We start from the raw sequence: 24,532 nt of genomic DNA, 5'->3' as shown, positions 1-24,532 counted from the left end.
ATGGGAAGTAGTGAATGAATTCCTTATTTTCCTTTGCTTGTGTCCTGGTTTGAGGTAAAACAGAACCAATTTTCTGATTTGTAATTTTACTTTGTAGCTGGGCCTCTTCTAACTGACTAAAGTCTGAAATTAACAGCATATTGTTCAGACACTGTTCACTCTCAGAGTGATAAGACCTGATTATACCAAGGAATGGTATGCGCAAAGGCTCTTGCTTATACTTATTGCTATAACAACCAAGGTCAGCTCACTTCACTGTTTGCCCCGTTAGAGGGTCAGAAGTGGAGAAGCATAGAGGGGTCCCACCTGCAGGGAGGAATGGACAGGACAGGTGACCCAAAACTGACCAACAGGGGTATTCCATCCCATCTGCATCACGCTCAGTATAAAAGCTGAGGGATCAAAGGGGCAAAGGGGGCTCTGGCTCACTCTTTCTTCAATGGCCGACGTCTGAGGAGGACCCTGTCTGTTTGTCTGCCTTTGATCCCGATCTGAGCATCCCTGACTCTAGTTCCGGAATTCAGCTCCTGTCTGTCGCTGACTCCAGTCTGGGACTTTCCCTGTGTCTGCTGGTGACGCGATCGTCATCCTGGGAGCTGGATATGGTTTTGTATATATTGTATACTTTTATTATTATTTCTTATTTCCTTATTTATTATTATTTTCATTAAAGTAGTCTAGTTCTTTTTTTCTAAACTCATCAATTTCCTTATCTCTTCCTCTCCTCTCTGAGGAGAGGTGGGGGGAGGGACATCTGTTGTTCCGATTGGCCATTCCGGCCAAAACCACGACACTCATCTCTGTGCCTGGCAAGATCATGGTGCAGATCCTCCTGGAAACTCTGCTAAGGCACATGGAAAATAAGGAGGTGATTGGTGACAGACAACATGGCTTCACTAAGGGCAAGTCATGCCTGAGAAACTTGGTGGCCTTCTATAACTATGTTACAGTGTTCGTGGATAAGGCGAGAGCAACTGCCATCATCTACCTGGATTTGTGCAAAGCATTTGATATTGTACCACACAATGTCCTTGTCTCTAAAATGGAGAGCTGTTGATTTGATGAATGAAATGCTCGGTGTATAAGGAATTGGCTGGATGGTCACACTCAAAGAGTTGCAGTCAATGGCTCAATGTCTGAGTGGAGAACAATGACGAGTAGTGTCTCTCAGGGGTCCGTATTGGGACTGGTACTGTTTAATATCTTTGTAGGTGACATGGACAGTGGGATTGAGTGCACCCTTAGGAAATTTGTGGATGTCTCCAAGCTGAGTGGTGTGGTTGATACTCTAGAGGGTAGGTATGCCATCCAGAGGGACCTTGACAGGCTTGAGGAGTGGGCTGTGCAAACCTTGTGAAGTTCAGCAGGTCCAAGTGCAAGGTCCTGCACCTGGGTCAGGGCAATCCCAAACATGGATACAGGCTGGACAACGAGTGGATTGAGAGCAGCCCTGCAGAGAAGGACTTGGGGGTACTGGTGGATGAAAAACTGAATGTGAGCCTGAGCTGGTAATGTGCACTCACAGCCCCGGCATGAGAGACATGGACCTGCTTGAGCAGGTTCAGAGGAGGGCCACAAAGATGATCAGAGGGCTGGAGCACCTCCCATATGAGGACAGGCTGAGAGAGCTGGAGTTGTTTAGTCTAGAGAAGAGAAGGCTCCAAGGAGACTTTATAGCAGCCTTCCAGTACCTAAAGGGGGCCTACAGGAAATATGGGGAGGGACTCTTTATGAGGGTGTGTAGTGATAGGACAAGGGGTAATGGTTTTAAACTGAAAGAGAGTAGATTTAGATTAGATATTAGGAAGAAATTCTTTACTGTGAGGGCAGTAAGGCAATGGAAGAGGCTGCCCAGGGAGGTTGTGGGTGCCCCATCCCTCAAAGTGTTCAAGGCCAGGCTGGATGGGGCTTTGAGCAGCCTGGTCTAGTGGGAGGTGTCCCTGCCCATGGCTGGGGGATTGGAACTAGGTGATCTTTAAGGTCCCTTCCAGCCCAAACCATTCTATGATTCTATATAAATTTACCCCTTTAAAGATTCTAAATTTAAATTAAACTTGTATGTTTACCTTAATAGGTTGATATGTTTCTGGTTTTATGTTTCTCCATCCATTGTTTGGTTCAGGTCTGTCATGGATTAACATTGGCTAACAGCCAAACGCCCACCCAGCCGCTAGCTCACTCCCTCTCCTCAACAGGACAGAATGAGAAAATAGGATGAAAAAGCTTGTGAATTGAGATAAAGACAGGGAGATCACTGACCAAGTACTGTCATGGGCAACACAGACTCGACTTGGTGAAAATTAATTTAATTTATTGCCAAATAAAGTAGACTTGGGTAGTGAGAAACAAAAAATAAAAATTAAAACTTTAGACTTGACTTAAGGAAACATTTAATTACCAAGAGGGTAGTCAAACACTGGAACAGGCTTCCTAGAGATGTGGTCAATTCCCCATGCCTGCAGTGTTTAAGAGGCATTTGGATAATGCCCTTAATAACATGCTTTAACTTTTGGTCAGCCCTGAACTGGTCAGGCAGTTGGACTAGATGATCATTGTAGGTCCCTTCAATGAGAGAGACATTAACACTACTGTGCACAGAAACTAAGTATGCTGTTTCTGATAAGCACTGTATTCATTCTTATAGCATGTCTTATGCATTTTCCAAGCAAGCTGCAAAAAAATACAACACAACTGATGTGCAACGCGCTTTTGAACTAAGCCTTAAAAGGGGAACATTAAAGGCCATTGGTGTGATGGATTTAGATTTCCAGACTCCTAAGGGATATTTTTCCCATGAAAAACACTTCTTCTTGGTACGTTGTGCAAGAAACTACATGAGGAGTCAAATTCTGTTTTTCAGTATATCCCCAGGGCTACTCTTTCACTAGTTTGAGCTGGTTAGTTGTATTCGATGTTAAAAATGAACCCTAAGGAAATACTTAAGTTTAGCCCTCACCAAAAAGCCAAGAAAAGAAAGTAAGGCTTTATATGTAGGAAAAGATGCAGATGCATTGTTTGTATTTGCTGAGCTTTTTGATATTCAAACAGTCTGTCTCAGTTTCCTCATAGAGCTTTTGGAGGAATAAACTGTATCTTATCCTGAATCTAACCTAAAGACTCATCCAAATTGTATTTTCATCCACAATATACGTAGAAAAACCAGTATCATTGGCATAAAGTCATCAGCTTCCTTCTGACATCCGTGCACATATATTTGTTGCCATTTATACACATGGGTCCTGAATATGAAAGGCATGTCATATGAATTGTGGCATGACAACATTTCTAGTCCCTTTATAAAGTGTAATTGCATTACAACCACATAAAATGGCTCTGCATCAGTAAATCACTGGATAACTTTTATTTATTTCAACATTATGTCTGTCTTTTATACTGAATTTCCAACTACTGTGTAACAGGATAGATTTCTACCTCCAGCCATGAAGTCTCATTTGGCTGTTGTGAATGGGCATTCAACTCTCCAGTGTAGCACATTACCAGAAACTGAAAAATAGCCTTTCCTTAGTGTTAAAATTTTTCTTGTACCTGACAGACACTTTACCAGAAGTAAAAAAAAAAATCATATATGTATATTATTTGTGTCCTTTGGATGTCATCAGCATTGTGGACCCATCAGGACGAAGTCCAACTTTGCTGGTGTTGTGACCTAAAGGGTTACCTGGCCTACAGGTGTGTAGAGATTGCGACCATGGGTTCATAGGATTCTGTAATACACAAGGACACAGAGACTTTTATCCTCTAAATTTCTCTACTTTATTACAGATTACCACAAATACCACAAAATTCACCACTAACAAGTATACTACCGCAAAAATCACCGTTAGCAAGTATACCTATGATTAATAAAGTGAATATATATAAGGCTATTACAAATTATTATTCATTATTATCAATTGCTATTAATAGCAATCGATAGTATAGCAGCAATCAATGGTATAGCAACAATCAATTATACAAACAACCAATAACAGCAACAGCCAAGTAGGTATATACTATTACATATCATTAGTGAAGCAAACTTATTAACAATATAACAGAAGATATACTTATGATAGATTACTTTCTGTTCTTTCAGAGCAATTTTATTTTTCCAGATTCTTTTCCTGTTCTTGTAGTTAGAATAGTCAATGGCAGTTACTGATTCTTATTTTCTCAGGATGTTTTCCCCCTTTTTCCAGACTATTTTTCACCTTTTCAGACAATAAGTTGCCTTTACAGTTCCTTAATTTTTATGCTTATCGATGGTATCTCAGGATGTCTCTGGTTTCTAGATACCCAGCTGTACTTAAGAGGCCAGCTGCACTTTTCAAGGATACTTCACAGGCCTAGTTCCCAGGCTGGCAGGCATTTCCTCTGTCAGTATTTTTTCCAGCAGGTGTTTTCTTCTGTTCAGTAATTTTCCCCTTCTAACCAGGCCACCTTTCTGGCTGCTCACATCATCTGGTTATTTGGGTACAGTGGAACAATAGGGGGAGCTCAACTTTTTTTCCCTGGTAAATCCCACAGAATCATGACTAGTTTCTTAGCATAATCAAATATTAATGGTGGAATTTTCCTACCATAAATACAAGAGGTTTGGATATGCAATACAGTTCAAAGTATAGCTAGAATTTTCTTAGGATCCAACCTAAATTTACCCATGTTTTTTTCTGAAAGTTTCCCAGACTTTTCAAAGAGAAGCTATAATTCCATTAAACATTATTTAATTTGGAGTTAAAAACTCACTCTTTGCAATCTCTTTAGCTATATCAGCACCAAAATAAAAACAAGATTTCAGAGTATTTTTCATCAGATCCTATATGCAGTAACACAAAGCCACAATTCAAAATGTAAACAGATTAGTAAGTGGAAATACAGCACCCTGAGTGCCTGCTTCATTGTTATACCCACACCAGAATAATAAAGAGGTTTTATTCAAATGTGTATTTAAACCATCTTAGCACTCTATATATGTCCAAAACATCATTTTGTAAGTGTTGAAAAGTTTCTTTTCTCTCAGTCTCTTCAGACAAATTAAACCAGTCATGTTTCCAGTCATGTTTCCCCACTAATTAATTTCCATAATTCTTTCAAGTATTATTATAGATTCACCAATCTTCATTCTTTTCCTTAAGAGAAGAGAAGACAATCTATATTCAATGCCAGGGGAATTTGGTTAATTGACAGTAGTCACGGTAATACTGTAGTTAGCTGTGCATCTCAGGCATGACAATTTTTCAATTTCTACCTGTTCAGAAATCATCCCATATTGGTTTAGGCAACATACTAACTGTCTATCTCTAATATAAATGGAGGCTTACAATATAACCCATATTTTTACTTCAGTATCCAACTGCCTCACTTCCTGCACAAGTACCAAATGGAAGCCAGTTATGTGCTGTTGCCCTCTAAGTTTTCTCCACTATTTTAAATACACTTGTAGGAATCGTATTTTTCTCAAGTATTTCTGATGGCCTTACATAAGACTTATGGAGGACCATTTATTCTTAGTATAACATGCTTTTAAAATAGATTCTCACACGAAGATAGAAAGATATCTCCATTGTTACTATATTTCCATTTAGAGGAAGACATTGATTAGTCATCTTAAGATCATTTTCTGCACTCAGTTTAAAATAATAAAGACTGGAAACAGTCTCTTGATGGACTTCTGTTATAAAATTATATATAGCTGTAAAAAGCATTTAATTGCCCATCCCAAAATGCAATTGACCAGGTCACAATTTTTATCCTCATGTCACTTATCACTCAATCATGACAGACATTTCCTTTTATTTTCCATTAAGATATTTGCTAGCAATGTGCAAAAGATATTTGATGCTCCTATTAATACAGATTATAAAGCATATACACAGTACAGGATTCACTACTGAAACTTCTAAATTCTTGCAGTGAATTTGTGTTTGAATTTTATATTGTTGAAAAGACAATTGTAAGAAGTCCTATTACACTAAGGAAAATAATTATTTTGTGTTGATATTTACTGGAAAAATATCATACTGACTCATGATTTTACATACTCTAATGCTATGTGTATGGAAATTTTGTGGAAAGAGATATTTGCATAATTTCCTAGCTGTGAATTGTCAGTTTGCATTCACATACAAATTAGAATCATAGAATGTGTTAGGTTGGAAGGGACCTTTAAAGGTCATCTAGTCCAACCCCCCTGCAGTAAGCAGGGACATCTTCAACTAGATCAGGTTGCTCAGAGCCTCATCAAGCCTGGCCTTGAATGTCTCCAGGGATGGGGCCTCCACCACCTCTCTGGGCAACCTGGGCCGGTGCCTCACCACCCTCAGTGTAAAGAACTTCTTCCTAATGTCTAATCTAAACCTACCCTGCCCTAGTTTAAAACCATTGCCCCTCCGCAGCTTTCTTGTAGGCCCCTTTCAGGTACTGGAAGGCTGCTATAAGGTCTCCCCGGAGCTTCCTCTTCTCCAGGCTGAACAACCCCAACTCTCTCAGCCTGTCTTCATAGGGAGAGGTGCTCCAGCCCTCTGATCATCTTCGTGGCCCTCCTCTGGACCCATTCCAACAGGTCCATGTCCTTTTTGTGCTGAGGGCTCCAGAGCTGCATGCAGTACTCCAGGTGGGGTCTCACGAGAGCAGAGTAGAGGGGGAGAATCACCTCTCTCGATCTGCTGGCCACAGTTCTTTTGATGCAGCCCAGGATGCAACTGGCCTTCTGGGCTGTGAGCGCACATTGTTGGCTCATGTCCAGCTTTTCATCCACCAGTACCCCCAAGTCCTTTTCCGCAGGGCTGCTCTCTATCACATCATCCCCCAGCCTGTATTGATAATGAGGATTGTCCCGACCCAAGTGTAGGACCTTGCACTTGACCTTGTTGAACTTCATAAGGTTTGCTTGGGTCCACTTCTCAAGCTCATCCAGGTCCCTCTGGATGACATCCCGTCCCTATGGCCTGTCAACTGCACCACTCAGCTTGGTGTCATCGGCAAATTTGGTGAGGGTGCACTTGATCCCACTGTCTATATCATTGATGAAGATATCGAACAGTACTGGTCCCAGTACAGATCCCTGAGGGACACCACTTGTCACCCCTCTCCATCTGGACGTTGAGCCATTGACCACTACCCTCTGGATGCAACCATGCAGCCAGTTCCTTATCCACTGAACAGTCCACCCATCAAATCCATATCTCTCCAACTTAAAGAAAAGGATGTTGTGAGGGACCGTGTCAAAGGCCTTGTAGAAGTCCAGGTAGATGATATCCATTGCTCTCCCCTTGTCCACTGATGCAGTCACTCCATTGTAGAAACCCACTAGGTTGGTCAGGCAGGACTTGCCCCTGGTGAAGCCATGCTGGCTGTCTCTAATCACCTCCCTGTCCTCCGTGTGCCTTAGCATAGCTTCTAGGAGGATCTGTTCCATGATCTTCCCAGGCACAGAGGTGAGGCTGACAGGGCGGTAGTTCCCAGGGTCCTCCTTTCTACCCTTTTTAAAAATGGGTGCGATGTTTCCCTTTTTCCAGTCACCAGGGACTTCACCTGACTGCCACGACTTTTCAAATATCATGGAGAGTGGCTTGGCAACTACATCAGCCAATTCCCTCAGGACTCTGGGGTGCATCTCATCAGGTCCCATGGACTTTGGTATGTTCAGGTTCCTCAGGTGGTCACGGACCTTGTCTTCACTAATTACTTAGTAAATTACTTATTATACCAATTTTTTTCAATGTATGTCCTTTTGTTTTAATGTTTGCTAATCAGGAAAGTGTTTCCCTTTAAGATAACTAGGTTAAAATACAAATATAAATGTGAGAGAACTAAAACATATATTGTCCATTTAAATCTTTTGCTGATGGCAAACTCTCTTAGTTATCTCTTTTATTTGTGTTGTTGAATGATACCTGAAACTATAATGATAGTGGGTGATATCTGCTGGAATAAATACTAAATTGGCTAAAAAATACAAAAGTACAGCATTGTTCACACATTAAGGAAAAGTATAAAATCAAGAGGCTTCTGAGGTAGAAAATAGCCGCAGCTGGCATGAAGGACACAACACCTGTGGTTCCCTGATAAGCTACATGAGGTACGGGACGGGATGCAATTATTCCGTGGCTTTACCTTATGATGTATAGCGGATACAGGAATGGGATGATACCATGAAACAGATAAGCTGCCAATTAGCTGCCCGCTAGATGCTCAGAGCCAACATTTTGTCAAATTTTGATGAAATGCTGTCCTTTGTGTGAACTTTGCTCATTATAATGTCATTATAATACCAAAACACACCTCCATCCCGAAGGCTACCCGCCTCCAAGGTGCGACCACTCCTTCTTGAGGCTGCGCCCTGAATTTCTCGTAAACTATACCTTTAATTGTGAAGTGAGAGAAATTTACACCAATCATGATAAAAGTATGTATGACTAAAGTCACTCAAACTCCACCTTGAAGATAACAAATAGTATAAAAATAGCCCAAGAGAGGGGGGATACCCAGGGAAGACACCATCTCAAAGAATTCCACCACTGACTTCTGGGATCAGTCGACGGGCTGAGCCTCTCTTCCCCCCCATAGGGACGCCTTTGGGTAAGACTTAGATTATACCGAGTGCTTCCTCGGGAAACTTAGAAATTTCTCTAGAGACTCTTTTTTTTCTACATTTAGAGCCAGGCTGTATCATTTATAACTTTGTCGCGCGTTTTGTATATGTAACAATACTTTCATTTGCACGTGCTTTGCAGACAGTGTATTTATCACCGGCAATCCTAAGAACCTATATATCTGTTGTTTAAATAAACTGCACTTTTTTAAGTAGCTAGCCGTTTTGGTTTCTCACTGAACGCGACCAAAGACTGGAGAGTGGCCGTGCTAGTTCATGAGCACGACTAGACTGAAGGTGCAGTCCACTATTAGTGTATCCAAATCGTAACAGTTTAATACATATTAAACGCGATTGGACTGATAGTGCTGAATTGGGCATCACTCAGAATTTAAACCTAGCCGCACCTAGCCTCCCACCTCGGTGAGGAGTGTTAGAACGCAAGGGGGTTTATTTTCTGCCAAAACTGCTTTGCCCCTTTTCACGCAACAGAATCACACCAAGAGTATCCAATTATGATTTACTCAGCTACAGAATTATTTGGACAGAACAATATAGAAATATTTTGACTTCCAGTGTTGTTGTAGTGGTGATTGCTTTATTTTTATAGTTATATATAATGCATTCTGTGCTCTAAGTACTTGATCCCATCTGGAACACTTCGCTTGCATTGAAATACAAATATATTTTTTTAAAAGCCCAAATCTCCTATACCTACTACATACCTGTGTTTTGATTAGGCATTGCTCAGGTATTTTAAATTAGAAAATGACATAATGCAAGATGACAATTTTTTGTCTTCCATACTAACTTTTGGTATGAGGTTGTGAAAAGTGTTGTGGCATGCTTTGATTTTGGACTAGTCTTCCATTATAAAATTAAGGCCAATGAGATAGTTATTTTAGTGACATATTATGGATTGCAAAAATATAACCTCATTGGATACACTCTTTGGATGATGGAAGAAATTATGAATAATACTTCCCAATTATATACTAAAAGAACTACCTCTATCTGCATACTGAATAACTCCCCGTCTTGTGACACAAAAAGAAATAAGGTGGGAATGATGGCCTAACAAATTATTCTAACAGCTAGAATATTTCTGAGGATATAGGATCAAATATTTACTTAATAAAGCGGAGGATTTACACAGTTGCATTGTGTATATTAAAAACCTTAAAAGAGAACTCAGGGTCTGATACTACTATGTACAATGGTGAAAAACAATGTCATTCCATTGAAGATGATGTATTTACAGTGCTTTAAAACTTGAAGGAAAGCAGAAATAGGCTGCATATATCAAATAATAGACTGTAGGAGAAGAGTAAAAGCTACAGCAGGAAAATAATGTTTGAGGTCTTAGATACATATCCCAAGCATCTAATGTTGTTAACATTTATAACCCAGAAAAGCATGAGATGGCTGCAAATAAACTAGTCAGTATGAAAAGTGTCTATAGGTTAATAAGAATGCATGATCATATGCCCAAGAGTTTGAGTTTGAGTTGCACAAAAATAAAAACCCTATAAAGAATAAAAATCGCCTTTTAAAAAGTAGTGCTAATTCAAGAAGTTGAAAGGAAAGGATAAATGTACTTGAATGTTGAAGAATGTGATAAATAAGCATAAAAGGAATCTTGATAGAAGTGACAGCATTCCTAGGCTGCCAAAATGCAGATTTATAATTTAGGTTGCTTGGCATCCTTTTCACGATAAAGACAGTAGATAAACAACAGGGAAGAAGTCGTCAAAGAAGTAGCAGATGCTAATATTGAACACTTAACTCTCTCCCTTTTCTGAGATGCTGAATTACTGTGGTATCAATTTGTACTCTACCAATGTAATGGTGTACTTTGTGTCATATGGCTATGTCAAGTGTTTTTTCATTGCTGGAACTTAAGATCCTTTTCCACCAGACCTATGTGGACTATACGGGAACAGTTGGCTGGTGCAGCTGATCCAGTGGCTCATTGCCACAGAAAGGGTGGTCCCACCTCCCCATACCTACCAGACATTTCCCTCTCACTGGTTCTAAGGTTCATCTGAACCTTTGGGAAGCCAATGCAACTCTAATTCCAATGAAATTTCTGAGAGCCAGAGCTGGCAAAAGAGAGGAAAAGGATGAGATGTTGCAGAGCAGGGAAGGGAGCTGCCAAGGGTGATAGAAAGAAAGGATCTCCCTCTGTCTCTTCTGTCCAACTTGACTTCACTGTGAGCACCAGAGCCTTCTGTCCATAGAAGCCGTATCACCCACAGAGCCCACTGCTCATGGCAGCCATCTCACCCTGTCACAGTCCATTTGGATCCCTCAAGTTTACATGACAGAATACTCTGTAAATTAAACTTTATTTCATGAGCTCATTAGGTTAAAAAACCCCCAACCATCAAATCAAACAAGGGCTCAATCCCCTTTGTACAGACTAGTCTAACATAAATTCTCTAATTCATTACTTCACAAATTCATGAGCCCATTGCCTACAGGAGCCATCTCACACACAGAGCCCGGCACCAGGCCTCCATGTCTCTCTTGCCCCTGCAGTTGCCATGGCACCTTCCCTTCTCATCAGCCTCTCTCTACACTCTTGATACAGGAAAATCGATCTGTGGACAAGACTTTATACTGCCCTGACCTCAAACTACCTCTCTTCAGCAGAGAGACCGGAAAAGAAATACCAGGCCATAAGGAGACATTTTACAGATGATTTTCTCTTGGCTACTAGGTGCAGTTTCTAGAAGTAGCTCGTATGTCGCAGTAAACCAATATGTCAATGCGCCCCCTGTTGGGTGCCCAGGACAGATACAGCATGATGCGAAGTGAACGGCACACAATGTGCCATTCCCCACGCGAAGCCAAGGAGAACTAACCCTCACCGCGCCCGGGACTTGAACTGAAAAGCAATGATAATAACATCATAAGGGTCCTTGAGTGAGGGACGGAGGGATAAGTTACTATTTCCGTTTCAAAGAAGGAACAGGAAAAGGGCAGGATCGCCGTGCGTACCCTGGGCACCGTTCTCTCTCCCTCCTTCTCCCCCGGCTGGTGTAGCGCGGTCTCACGGGGGTAATCCGGATGGGCAGGGGAGCCGGGCTGCGGTGGCATGCCTTCCAGCCGGCAGGTGGCGCCGCAGCTGCGCCGCAGGGGCGTGGCGCCTTCTCGGGGCAGTCCCTCCGTGGAGGCTGGCTTCCCTTCTCCTCCCTCAGAGAGGGGCGCCCAGGGGCACGGGTGTCGCCCCGAGGAAGGCACGTCAATAACACCCGGCAGGTTCTGCCTAAACTCTCAAAATGTCTTAGTCTTTACGAGTGAGGGAAGTTGTAACAGGGTTTAAACATTCTTCAAGAAATAAAATGTTCCATTAGTTTTACACACACATATATATACACATATACATATACATAAACTTTCCTTCTTTCAAATGTTCTATAGAGTCAGAAAGATATGTAGGATACATCCGCGGTGCACTGAATCCAGCTCTATGCACAACATATGAGTGAGGCTATATTACTTGCCTGGCAAGCAATCCCCTTCTGATAGTTTCTCTTGTGTGTATTTTTTTTTTCCTTTCTGTGTTGCATTGTCAACAAATTAACAAATCAAATACTTTTTTTAACCCTTTCTTAGTGATTAGTCTATACCTTAGGACCTTCACAGATAGCTATTACTTCTAAATAAATATCACTGGGGAACTCATAAACAAGGGTAATTTGCTCTACTCAGACATACTGATGGCCTCTAAATTAACTGTAAGCACTCAAGACTGAGATATAATTGTGCATAGCACTGTGAAAACATCTTCATAATGCACAACGGCAATCAAAACGGACTTGTAAGATATTCCATTGCTTAAGATGGGACACTGACTAACAATAAAAATCAACAATGTTGTTATATATGGTCTGCTGGTTTACTGTCATGTGAGTACCAAGTTCAGATGCTAGTTGCAATCTTTCAAAACATCACAGAAAGCATATCTCAAACAATAAATATCTTTAGGTATGTGGAAGAAATGAAAGACTGGGCTTGATTAGTGCAAAGAAAGATACAAAGATGATAGAGTGGTAGTTCCCCAATCTCTGTTGGCTTGTGAGCAAGAATACTGAAGATGCAGCATGTTTAATATCATACTTCGCTCCCTCTGACAGCCACACTTTTAGCTTTTAATTTCCTGTGACAGTGAGAAACATTTAAACATCTCACAGGCAATGGGTTTGCTTTAAGACATGACTACTTGGATAGAGGAATATGAAATTAACAATGTTACAGGGAAGGTTTATCAGGAATTATCTGTACAGGATTAGGTAACAGTAGGGATAATATCTATGAATAATAATTATCTGTATGGGTAATTGTATCTGTAATTTACTGACAGTTCTTATTAGGATAAAATATTTATAAAGGATATTTCATGTTTCAAAACAAAAGCCAACCATTATGGAGATGAGGGCTGAAAAAATTTCCTCTTAGGTTTATTATCACATAATTGTCCATTATGGGGGTTCTTCTAACTTCCACTAAGTCACAAAGCAAATGGATAAAACAGTGTGTAATGGCTATCAGCTGATGCCTGATTAAGGACTACATGGCTCATCCATTACAAATCTGAAGATATTTATTAAGTAGTGATTTTGAATCCAATGATGTCAATGGGAGTGGTACATACAGATTAAATTTATGGCCCTTGGGGTGTCTTTTCTCACTAAAAATGCAAAATTAAATGGCAGTTTCACATTTGAGGTACACACAGCGTTCGTGCCTTCTACACTGAGCATGTAAAAGAGTTGGTTAAGAAAGCTGAGTCAGACTTCATCTACTGGGGAAGGTTACAATATTGTTTGGGGTACGTGGGGTTTTCATAGGACTGCTTTGCCCTCAATTTGGGGAGGGATTTTGATCAGTTGATCCATATGTCACATTCATTGACCCGTTTGTATCCTTTCTTTAGACTTGTTGACAGATGCTGTTTGCTGTGGACTTGAACTCAGTGCAGCAATGTTTCAGGCACGGAGCAGTTGTACATCCATTGAATATTTCTTGTAACCTGCACCACACACCCATTTTCATCTTTTTGGGACACAACTTTTAGGAGAAAATTCTGATATGTTAAGAATTTATTTAATGAAGAAAAATCTTTTCCCCTTTGGTTACTTATTTGCATTTTTACATTTATCATATTTGTAATTCAATCTTTATAAAATTATCAAATTTATCAATTTATATTTAATTATCAAATTTTCTTTATCAGATTATCAAATCTTTATTGCTGAATATTAACACATTAATCTGGGACCACAAAATAGACAGATAAATACATAGATATACCTACATACATATGAATTTTAAAATCCACATCAGGTAAATAAAGAAGATGCTTTAATGAAATACCATTTTTGATTAATAAATAGAATTACAGAATTTAGAATAAAATTCACATATTCATTTACTGGAATAAAGAAGCATATTAAAATATTCCAAATTTTCTTAAATGCTTTTATACATTATACATAAAAATAGTATATAGATCTAAACAAAAATCATGCATTTTTAAAGTAACAAAAGACATTTTCATGCTCTAAAAACTGAGAACTATATTATTCTATTGATTATTACATTTTCATTTTTTAATTTCCTCTTAGTCTTACACCTTATGGTGGACTCTACTTAATTCATATTGTCAGCATATATGAACAGTTGTAAGAAAGGGCGCATGATTTTCAAAATAGATAACAGGTGCTGGACATCACACGTGAAACTAGAAGATGGAGAGTGATGCACCCCTCTACCTACTTAATAGACTACTATGATTCTCCTGGAAGATTTTGCAACACTCCTAGATAGTTAATTTAATATGGACGTGGGAAAAGGTAGGGCAGGTGTGGGAATTTTGAAATATTTTACAAATCCACTAGAACTTAATATGTCCATCAAATTGTGTGCTATCACTCTGGGAGCTACTAAAAGCTATGTTAAAGACAAGCTTTCTAGTATTGGAATTGAAGGCTGGTTGTGAAAAAGGATGGTAGTTGAAAGTTGAATAAAGGTCACAACAACAGAATATAAAATGCAATATATCTATGCCTTGAAATGATAGAATATTAGGTTCTTATAAGCAAGGGAAGTATCCTACTGTTTTTATTTGTTGTAAATGTCTTTCATTTCTTCTGTATATGACAGAACTATTCAAATACCGTTTTCAGGATTACTAGCATAAAAAGTTAACTAGTGTCTAGTATATTTTTATCCCCCACATTTTAATTTCCATCTGAAGGTGGAGAAGATATTTCTCCCCTCATGGAAATTATTACATTTTTCCCCTTTCCCTATGAACCAAAGACATTTCTTCTAGGAAGAGAATGCAAGGGTATAACAAAAATGTGCATTATCAACTAAAACCAAAGGTAGCAAAAACAAATAAAACGTGCAGAACGTGAAAAAAAAATTATCTACCCTACAGAACAAATAAGAGAAGGCTGCATTCCTCGCGGCCGTTTGGCACGAGAGACCGTCCCCTCCCCTCCCCTCTCATCCCCTCTCCGATGGCTGTGGGCCTAGCAGGGGCGGCCTTCGAGCGCCGGGCTTGGTCGGGGGCAGCATCCCGGGAGTTCCTGGCTCTACCAGCTGCTCATTCCCGGCGCGCAGCGGCGCAGAAGAGCGTGAGAGGCAGCAGGAAAAACAGTCCGCCATATTTCTGCCTCACCACGCCCGCGGAGCCAAGTCATTGAAAAGCCCGGCGAGCTAGGCTCACGGTGTGCATATCCCAGTTTCTGCCTGCCTTTTCTTCTTTTCTGGTAGCGCTCTACCTATCCCACTCCCCCCTTTTTCTTACTGTCAGGGCAGGAACGAGCTGTGACAGCTCTTCAGCAGCAGCTCTCCCCACGAGAGGGGCGAGCGACTGTGCCTACAAGAAAGGTCCAATGTAAGGAAGTTCTCCCGCCAGGCACACGCTGAGTTTGCCGGGCGGCGGCGGGCTTGCCCACTTTCGGAGGAGCCGAACTCCCGCTTTAGGACAGAGGGAGCGACAGGGAAGTGTGTATGTGGGGGGGGAGGGATTAGCAGCCATTAGCATTTCCGTGTGGGGTGGTTACTTCGGAGGGCAGTGGGGGTGTAGTTTGCGAGGGATACTCGGGGACCGTGTTGGTTGCAGGAGGCGGCGGCGGCGGCAGCAGCAGCAGAGGTAGCAGTGAGGGAAGAAGGGAGTGGGGTGTCTATGCTGAGTAGTTTGGCTCTTCTAGATAGCGCTGCTGCTATGGTGGATGTTTTCATGTTGCTTGGTGCATAATTTAGAGGAGAGGAGGAGTTGGAAGCGGCGACTATTAGAGGCAGGGAACGGGGGATCTGTACTGCTGGGGGGGGGGGGGGGGGGGGGCTCTCTCTCCTTGCCTGCGTGTGGCATCGAGGCAGCTCCTTGCGCTTGCCCTGCAGTGCCCGGGTGGGGGCTCCCGGCCAAAGAGCGTCTGTGTCCCCCGGGGCCGGTGCTCTGGTGGGGTGTGTGTGTGGGTGTGTGTGTGTGCGCGCGCGTTTTTAGGGTGGGGGTTGTGTCTGAACCAGTTAGGAAGAATGACTTTGGAGTCCATCATGGCGTGCTGCCTGAGCGAGGAAGCCAAGGAAGCCCGGCGGATCAACGACGAGATCGAGCGGCAGCTGCGCCGGGACAAGCGGGACGCTCGTCGGGAACTGAAGCTGCTGCTGTTGGGTGAGTGCGGGCCGCTGTCGGCACACACGCTTTAAGTGCCGCTGGGGGTGCAGCCCACACATCGCCGCCCCGGGCTCCCTCCGGCTGGCCCCACCGGCGCGTTACATGGTACGGTCGGTTCGGTTTCCCCCGGGCGCTCGCCACCTTCTCCGTGGGGCGGCCGTCGCGATGGCGGTGGTGATCCGCTCGTCGTTTCTCCGCCGCCGCGTTGCGTGTGCGCGCCCATGTGCAGCCTTCGCTGAGGCGCTTGTAGTTGGGTAAATAACTGTGGTTCCTATGGGTGGGTTTGATATGATAGGGAACCCGGCCTTCCAAAATGTAGAGGGAAAGGATGGCTGGTGAGTGAGGGGGTTTTGGGGGAATATCGGCGATGATGGGTATAGGAGAGTGATGGTAAGGAAGGAGATTAATGAAAGAACTCGTAGGGGGGGTTGCTTTGCGGATTGATGGTGACAGGCTTTAATATCTGCATTGTTCTGTAAGCCTTGAAAAGGTTGTTGGGTCACCGGTTGCATTTTTTTTTTATTGCGATTTTTATTTAATGAGGCAAACTGGGGTAAGGGGCTTATGCCCAGATTGTAAACTAATTTTTAAAGCAAAAGGAGAAAGAAAACATAAAGACCCAGATGCACCCACGAAGATGAAGAGTAATCTTAAGTATGCTGGAGGATAACAGGATCTTTAATACCTTTGGAATCCACCCGCCCTTCGGGAAATAAAATCCATTGTATCATTTCTCTTTAATTAAAATAGAGGTTGTTATTTTGGAGCCACAAATGTGCAAAGACAATGTTTGTTTAATAAGAATTTGGCTTGTGTTAAAATAAGCCTTTTGAATTAAAATACATTTGTCTGTATTTTGTGTGTTCTGCTACATTGTGTAGTTCTTGCGGTAATACAGCCTTAGACTGGCAGGCCTTGAAATATGTCTGCACCAGTGTTTGGTGTGTGGATGAATGGGAATGTTCCAAGTGGATGTGGGGTGTTTATGCCAAAGATTTTTGTCTTGGGTCATGTACATGAAAGTAATGATTTATATTGGATGAATAAACTGCCCTTTCAATAAGGTAAGGAGAGTTGAAAGGAAGTCAGAATTTATTTTAATACTTGCTTACGAATGTGTTATTTCCTACTTTAAATAATACAGTTGGTCTTCTGTATATGGAGAAAGGTATTGGGATCCTTAACTGATGTGGAAAAAGGAGGGGTGGAGACAGATACAATGCTACCAGTAATAATGTTCTGTCTCATTTTGGCCTAATTTTTGGTTGACGGAAGTGTGTGCTGTGGCTATTTCAGGATCCAAAACCAAGATAAAATAGAGGACTGATAGCTTGCATTTGTTTGATTTTATGGATGTTTAAGTATAACTGCTTAACTATATACATTTGCTACAGGAGAGGTAGTTGAGGTTTGACTTGTTACTCGGGTCCAAATTGTTTCTGTTTCCTGGTTTTCTTGCAGTAATGCTGGAGGTTTCTCCCAAGTTTTTAAAAATGAATGAAGCTTATTGAATGATACCAACATATATCACCCAGAGAAGGAGTTCAGAGATTTGGTTCTACAATCAGTAGTACAGAACTCGTGTTGTTTTATAAGATCCACCCACTGGTAACGTTAAGTGCATGGAAAGGTAATGGTAGATTAGGGCCTAATTGTGGCATTACTTTAGACCAAATGAAATAAGGTGTTTTCAGAGCAAATAGATAAGAAGCCATCGCTTAGAAAGCTTTGGACAAAACTCACTGATTGCTTTTATGAATGTTTTCTGCATATATCAATATAAACCATGCTTCTGAAAATGTAAGCATGATATATGAGAAACCAAGAGAGGTAAGCATTCTGCTTCATACTTAATAGCATATCTGTGTTTGAGTAGAAACTGGTATAGAAATTATTATTGTGTACACATTTTTCATATTGTATTTTGTCAGCCTCAGTCATATATTTGATTGAAAGTGTTTGTGCATGTGTAGCTGTTTAACAGTTAATGATCTCATCTTGTAAAATGCAGTATATTAGTGAACCACTGCTGAAGTCACGGGGTTGGCTAGAGATTCAAGTTTCAATTTATAAAAATAAAAAAAAAATAAAGCCCCCACAACAAAACCGTCTAAAAATTTAATTAGCGTGTTTCTCTTGAGTATCTGACTACTCTTTTCAGTCATTCTCACTGCTTCCCCAGCATAGTAATTTGTTCAGTTCTTAAGTTTGTGTTATTTGTTTGTATCATTCATATGGTTCAGATAGACAAAACCATTTTAAAAATAGGAAAATAATAATTAAAATGGTGAGACTGGGAACATAAATGTCTGAAATTGCTTAGTCATCCATTTTTTTAATTGAGTTGACCTCTACTGTCCCATTACATGTCTTTGTCCCTCAAAACTTAAAGTAGCAGTATTACTTTATGTAAATGTTAGGCAAACTTTTTTCAAAAGTGCCAACTTCTCAGTCCCACTTTGAAAAGTGTTGTTGGATTTAGAAGCCTAGAGTGAGTTAAAGGCTTTTAAACGTGGGACAAAGGTATATCCTTTTGATCATAAGGAGAGAACACAGCTTAAGCTGAGCTGTTAATTGACCATGCCTGCTCTTTGAACTTGTTGCAAGTGCAAAGTAAAAGGTATTAACTCAAAAGGTTTTAAGGAACAAATGAGTATATCTATGCCGCATTTTTTTTCTTGTTTAAAAAATTAGACATACATACAAATGCACATATGTAGCAAATATAAAGAAAAAATTCTGTGTCAGAAAAAAGTATTTTCTTCTTAACTTGTAGAAATTATAGTGCTTCCTTGCAAAGTTAAATATTTCCCTCCTAACTGTGAAGGTTACTGTGTGACACACACTATGCTGTGTATGCCCTTCTTATGTATTAATAATGATATCTTTTTACTTTTCATGGGATCAAAGAGTTTAAAATGTTGAAAGTAATTTCTGGGAAACTTTTTTTTTTTTGCATGGTAAGATTATTTTAAATTATTAGTTTAAAAAATAAACCCTCTTCATAATTAAACATTAAAATACCACTTTTAGCTACTGCATTGAGCATCATTGTTCTGTTCTAATCTATTCTAAAAATTAAGTACCTTTTTTATTTTTGTAATTCAAAAAAGTGAGAACTCTAACATCGTTCTGATTGGCCAATCCAGCCAAAACCACGACACATAGGCACTGAAGTGTATTACAAAGGCATAGTAATAGTTCAGCTAGCACAACTTGGCTGTAATGTTTAAGGTACTTTGAGGCAAATTCAGTCTTCCACTGAATTTGGTTTTCATCTCCTGTATTTTTCAAATTCTTCTGGATTTCATTACTACTGAACATTTTGTAAAAACTTATGATTGTTCTCCAGAGTGTAAAATTGTTAATGTCCATCTGTTTGCTGTTGTAAAAACATTTATTGTTATAGTATGAAAAAAGAGGTGTTTTTAGTGTTTTATATTGGTATGTTTCAAACAATGTACAGTATTCTGCATGCTTGTGTTTTAAGCATGTATGTACGTATTTAGTGTTAAGTAGTAAGAGCCATGTGCACTGGCTTTCTATGTATATAGTTTTGCCTGGTCTCAGAAAGCAATGTTTGGGCCTAAATGTTAGATTATAGCCATAAACCTTCACTACTGGACATACTATGCCTGTATACTGTATATACTTATATTATGCATTACTTTTCTCATCAGGAAAGTATCTTGAGTACCTAAGAAAACAATTAGCAATATCTTGCTAGCTATGTCTATATAGTATAAAGTATTCTTTTTGTCTGAAATAGCAGATGAGTCAAATATGAGTATCCTTTCCTTCTCTGTATGTTACCAAAGGAAAAAGGTGGGAGGTAAACCATTTGAATTTAGCATGAATTGCAGTCAGTCTTAACTGGAAGACTCTTATGTTCTCTGAATCTACAGCATATATATATGGGGGTTTTTGTTTGTTTTTTTTATACCTGTGTTAGCCGAATGAAAGATTCGCATGCAGAACTCAGTGAATTAGCAAAGATTTAGACTTAAAAAAAAAACTTGAAGAGGAAGTGGGCCCATCAAGCCAGCAATGAATCTTCCTTCCCTGCTATAATCTGAAATACCTATGCAAATAGACAGTCTTCTCTACTTATATAAGTAGGTAAACTGATACTATGTGTGTTTATGTACACAATTTAAAAATGCTGATATTGGATAGTATATTCTAATTAGCTATTTTCTTTGCTTTTCATTAAAGCAGAAAACTTAATTTGAAAGAGCATTGCAACCTTTTCTTATTATCTTGTATTGATCCATAGAATCAGAATTGTCTAGGTTGGAAGGGACCTTTGAGATCATCTAGTCCAACCATCAACCTAATACTGCCAAAACCACCACTAAACTACGTCCCTCAGCACCACATCTACCAGTCTTTTAAATACCTCCTGGGATGGTGATTCCACCAGTTCCCTGGGCAGCCTGTTGCAATGTTTGATAACCCTTTTGGTATAAGATATTTTTCCTAATATCCAATCTAAACCTCCCCGGCGCAACTTGAGGCCATTTCCTCTTGTCCTATCACTTGTTACTTGAGAGAAGAGACTGACCCCTGCAACCTCCTTTCAGGTAGTTGTAGAGAGCAATAAGGTCTCCCCTCAGACTCCTCTTCTCCAGGCTAAACAACCCTAGCTTCCTCAGCCAATCCTCATAAGACTTGTGCCCAGAAGTGAACATGGTATTTGGGGTGGGGCCTCACCAGTGCAAAGTACGGGGGGGGCAATCACTTCCCTAGTCCTGCTGGCCAAACTATTTCTGATATAAGATGGGATGTGCTATTGGCTGCCTTGGTCACCTGGGCACACTGCTGGCTCATATTCAGCTGACTGTCAATCAACACCCCTGGGTCCTTTTCCGCCAGGCAGCTTTCCAGCCACTCTTCCCCAAGCCTGTAGCGCTGCATGGGGTTCTGTTGTGGTTTTGGCCAAATTGGCCAATGGTTGGCGACAGATGCTTCCCCCCCCCCCCCAACCTCTCGTACACGGAGAGGAGGACTCAGCGATGGGTAGGAACTGTATTCCAGAGCTGGATTCAGGAGCACGCAGATTGGGATCGAAGGCAGATGTGAACAGACAGGGTCCTCCTCGGACGTGGGCCATTGAAGAAAAGAGAGTTGACCCTTTGATCCCTCAGCTTTTATACTGAGCATGGGGCAGATGGGATGGAATACCCTGTTGGTCAGTTTTGGGTCACCTGTCCTGTCTGCTCCTCTCCGCAGGTGGGACCCTTCTATGATTTTCTGCTTCCGACCCTCCAACGGGGCAACTAATGAAATTAGCTGACCTTGGTTGTTATAGCAATAAGTCTAAGCAAGAGCTTCTCTGCATACCATTCCCTGGCACCAATTGTAAACATTGGTCTTATCACTCTGAGAACGAACAGTTTTCGGCACAACATGCCGAGAGTTAGAAGAGGCCTAGCTAAGAAGTAAAATTACTGAACAGAAAGTTGGTTCTGTTTTACCTCAAACCAGGACAGGTTGTTGTCCTTAGCCTTACTGAATCTCATACAACTGGCCTCAGCCCATCAATCCAGCCTGTCCAGATCCCTCTGTAAAGCCTTTCTACCCTCAAGCTGATCAACATTCCCACGCAACTTGGTGTCTGTCATCTGCAAACTTTCTGAGGGTGCACTTAATCACCTCGTCCAAATCATTGATAAAGATATTAAACAGAACTGGCCCCAATACTGAGCCCTGGGGAACACCACTTGTGACAGGCTGACGACTGGATTTAGCTCCATTCACCACAACTCTTTGGGCCCAGACATCCAGCCAGTTTTTCACCCAGCAAACAGTATACCTGTCCAAGTCATGAACAGCCAGATTCTCCAGGAGAATGCTGTGGGAAACGGTGTCAAAAATGGTGTCCATATTTATACTCGCACTGAACACTTGAATAATTTTAGATAGTTACAACAGTATGTATTTACAATTAGAAACAAACAAATACTTAATATATATCTTGATGATGTGTGTTGAAACTAGATTGGTAAGTAACTCTTACTTTGGAGAAGCTGTTTCTATGGTTATCTAATTTGATTCTGGATGGCAAACACTGATATATTCTATTATATATAGACATGTACATCCATATATAAAAATAACTGGTTTTGAGGAAACATTAATCGTCATCTTTATCAATGCGATATCATGATTTCACATTTGCTGGAAAAGAGCATATTTTTTATAATGCATGATAAAGAAATATTTTATTTTCAGTCCTTATAAAGGATTTTCTCGTGGGTTGTTTTTTTGTGGTTTTTTTTTTTTCTTAGATTTTCCTCCTTCTAAAGAAGTGATCTGCTCTAGTTAATGGAAATTAGCTTAGAACCTCAATAGTCAAAGAATTCTGACTACTTTAATTTTTCTCATGTGCCAAAAACCCAAGGGACCCCAAATTTGTACTTCCCATTAAAAACAATATTGAATTTGTACAGGAGAAAAACATATATGCTGAACAGAGGACTCTCTTGAGAAGGGACTTTTGGGTATATACTGTAATGTTAAGACATAATTCTGTTTTTAGCTACTTCAAATTATTTTTGTTGGTGTGTAAAGGCAATGGCAATTTCATAAGGGACAGCATTTCTTTTGAAGTAATAAGACCGTCTCTGCAAAATTAATCAGGAAGGTGTCAAAATAGCATAATAAGGTAGATGTATGTTTCTTGCTTTACTGAATAGAATAACACTCAGGAAAGATGTCTTCTCATACTATGAACAGCTGTTGCTAATAAGATTATGGGAAGTTTTTCAACATTCACCTTTTATTTGCTCTACTTATTTATAATGTCTGACTAGCCAAGAATCAAGAGCAAGAAAGCAATATCAAAACTGAGGAAGGGCTTGAATGTAGGAAATACTATGAGGCCATATATCCAGTATTCTTAAGATCAAAGTAGTAAGCGTGCAGCAGGATTTCAGTATTGTTTTAACCCTGTGCAAAGAAATGAGATAGACTCATGCCTTTCAGTATTAATGTAAGTGATACTACAGTTTGGAAAGTTTTTAAAGTTACTGGGGAAGTTCCAGGAACAACATAAATGTGGAGTTTTTTTGTTTGCTTGTTTTTTTCCAAGCTAAATTCAGGGATGACCAAAAGTTAAAACATGTTATTAAGGGAATCGTCCAAATGCCTCTTAAGCACTGACAGGCTTGGGGCATTTACCACCTCTCTAGGAAGCCTGTTCCAGTGTTTGACCACCCTCGCAGTAAAGAAATGCTCCCTAACGTCCAGTCTAATCCTCCCCGGCACAGCTTTGAACCATTCCCATGCATCCTATCACTAGATACCAGGGAGAAGAGATCAGCACCTGCAGAGAGCAATGAGGTCTCCCATCAGCCTCCTTTTCTCCAGACAACCCCAGAGTCCTTAGCTGCTCCTCATAGGACATGCCCTCCAGCCCTTTCACCAGCTTTGTTGCCCTCCTCTGGATGCATTCAAGGACCTTCATATCCTTTTTAAATTGTGAGGCCCAGAACTGCACGCAGTACTCAAGGGGAGGCTGTACCAATGCTGAATACGGTGGGCTAATTGCCTCTCTTGACCGGCTGGTTATGCTGTGTTGGATGCACCCCAGGATGCGGTTCGCCCTCTAGGCTGCCAGGACACACTGCTGATTCCTATTGAGCCTGCTGTCAACCAGCATCCCCAGATCCCTTTCTGCAGGGCTGCTCTCCAGCCACTCCTCTCCCAATTTATACTTGTGAGAGTATTTTGACTCTTAAGTCTTTAATCTGAATGTTAATTCTCTTGCTCATGTTAGGGAATGTTGGATAAGAATGCCTGAAACTATTTCAACCCATGTTTCTGGGTAAATGGGAGTTGGCCAGAAAGTCAGACAGATTTCCATTGAAGCAAATGCTAACTTATAAGGCCAGAAAAACTCAAATGCATAAAAGTTGGTAAAGATGCCATCATTCCTTGTACTTTTAGGAACCTATCAGGCTTGGGAAACTGAGGATCAAATATGGGACCTCTTTAGGTTTTTTTTTACTCTGATACTGGATTTACAAAGCACTACGTGTGCCATTTCATCTCATAGACCAGGGCAATACTAGCAATAAAAATTAAATGCTTGTACGGGGTGGGATGGAGTTAATTTTACTCATAGCAGTCTGTATGGTTCTGTGTTTTGGATTTGTGACTAAAACAGTGTTGATATCACCAATGTTTTGGCTATTGCTGAGCAGTGCTTTCACAGTGTCAAGAACTTCTTCCCCCCCGCAAGT

The 24,532-nt window shown here is 40.7% G+C and overlaps 1 protein-coding gene across 3 annotated transcripts in view; it reads left to right on the top strand.

The window, feature by feature from the left end:
* The first annotated feature begins 15,675 nt into the window (after nt 1-15,675).
* Nucleotides 15,676-24,532, top strand: part of LOC141735481 (guanine nucleotide-binding protein G(q) subunit alpha) — a 141,488-nt gene continuing 132,631 nt past the window's right edge. For 2 of the 3 annotated variants that reach the window (XM_074568345.1, XM_074568347.1), the window contains exon 1: nt 15,969-16,283. In XM_074568345.1, the coding sequence (XP_074424446.1) occupies nt 16,148-16,283 (136 nt within the window). In that variant the 5' untranslated portion in view covers nt 15,969-16,147. Of the gene's footprint in view, nt 15,765-15,968; nt 16,284-24,532 lie in introns of those variants that run through there. The other variant, XM_074568346.1, reaches the window with a different exon arrangement.

The sequence above is a fragment of the Larus michahellis genome, chromosome W (assembly GCF_964199755.1).
Source record: "Larus michahellis chromosome W, bLarMic1.1, whole genome shotgun sequence".
Taxonomy (NCBI): domain Eukaryota; kingdom Metazoa; phylum Chordata; class Aves; order Charadriiformes; family Laridae; genus Larus; species Larus michahellis.
This window is presented reverse-complemented; position numbering and strand designations above follow the sequence as displayed.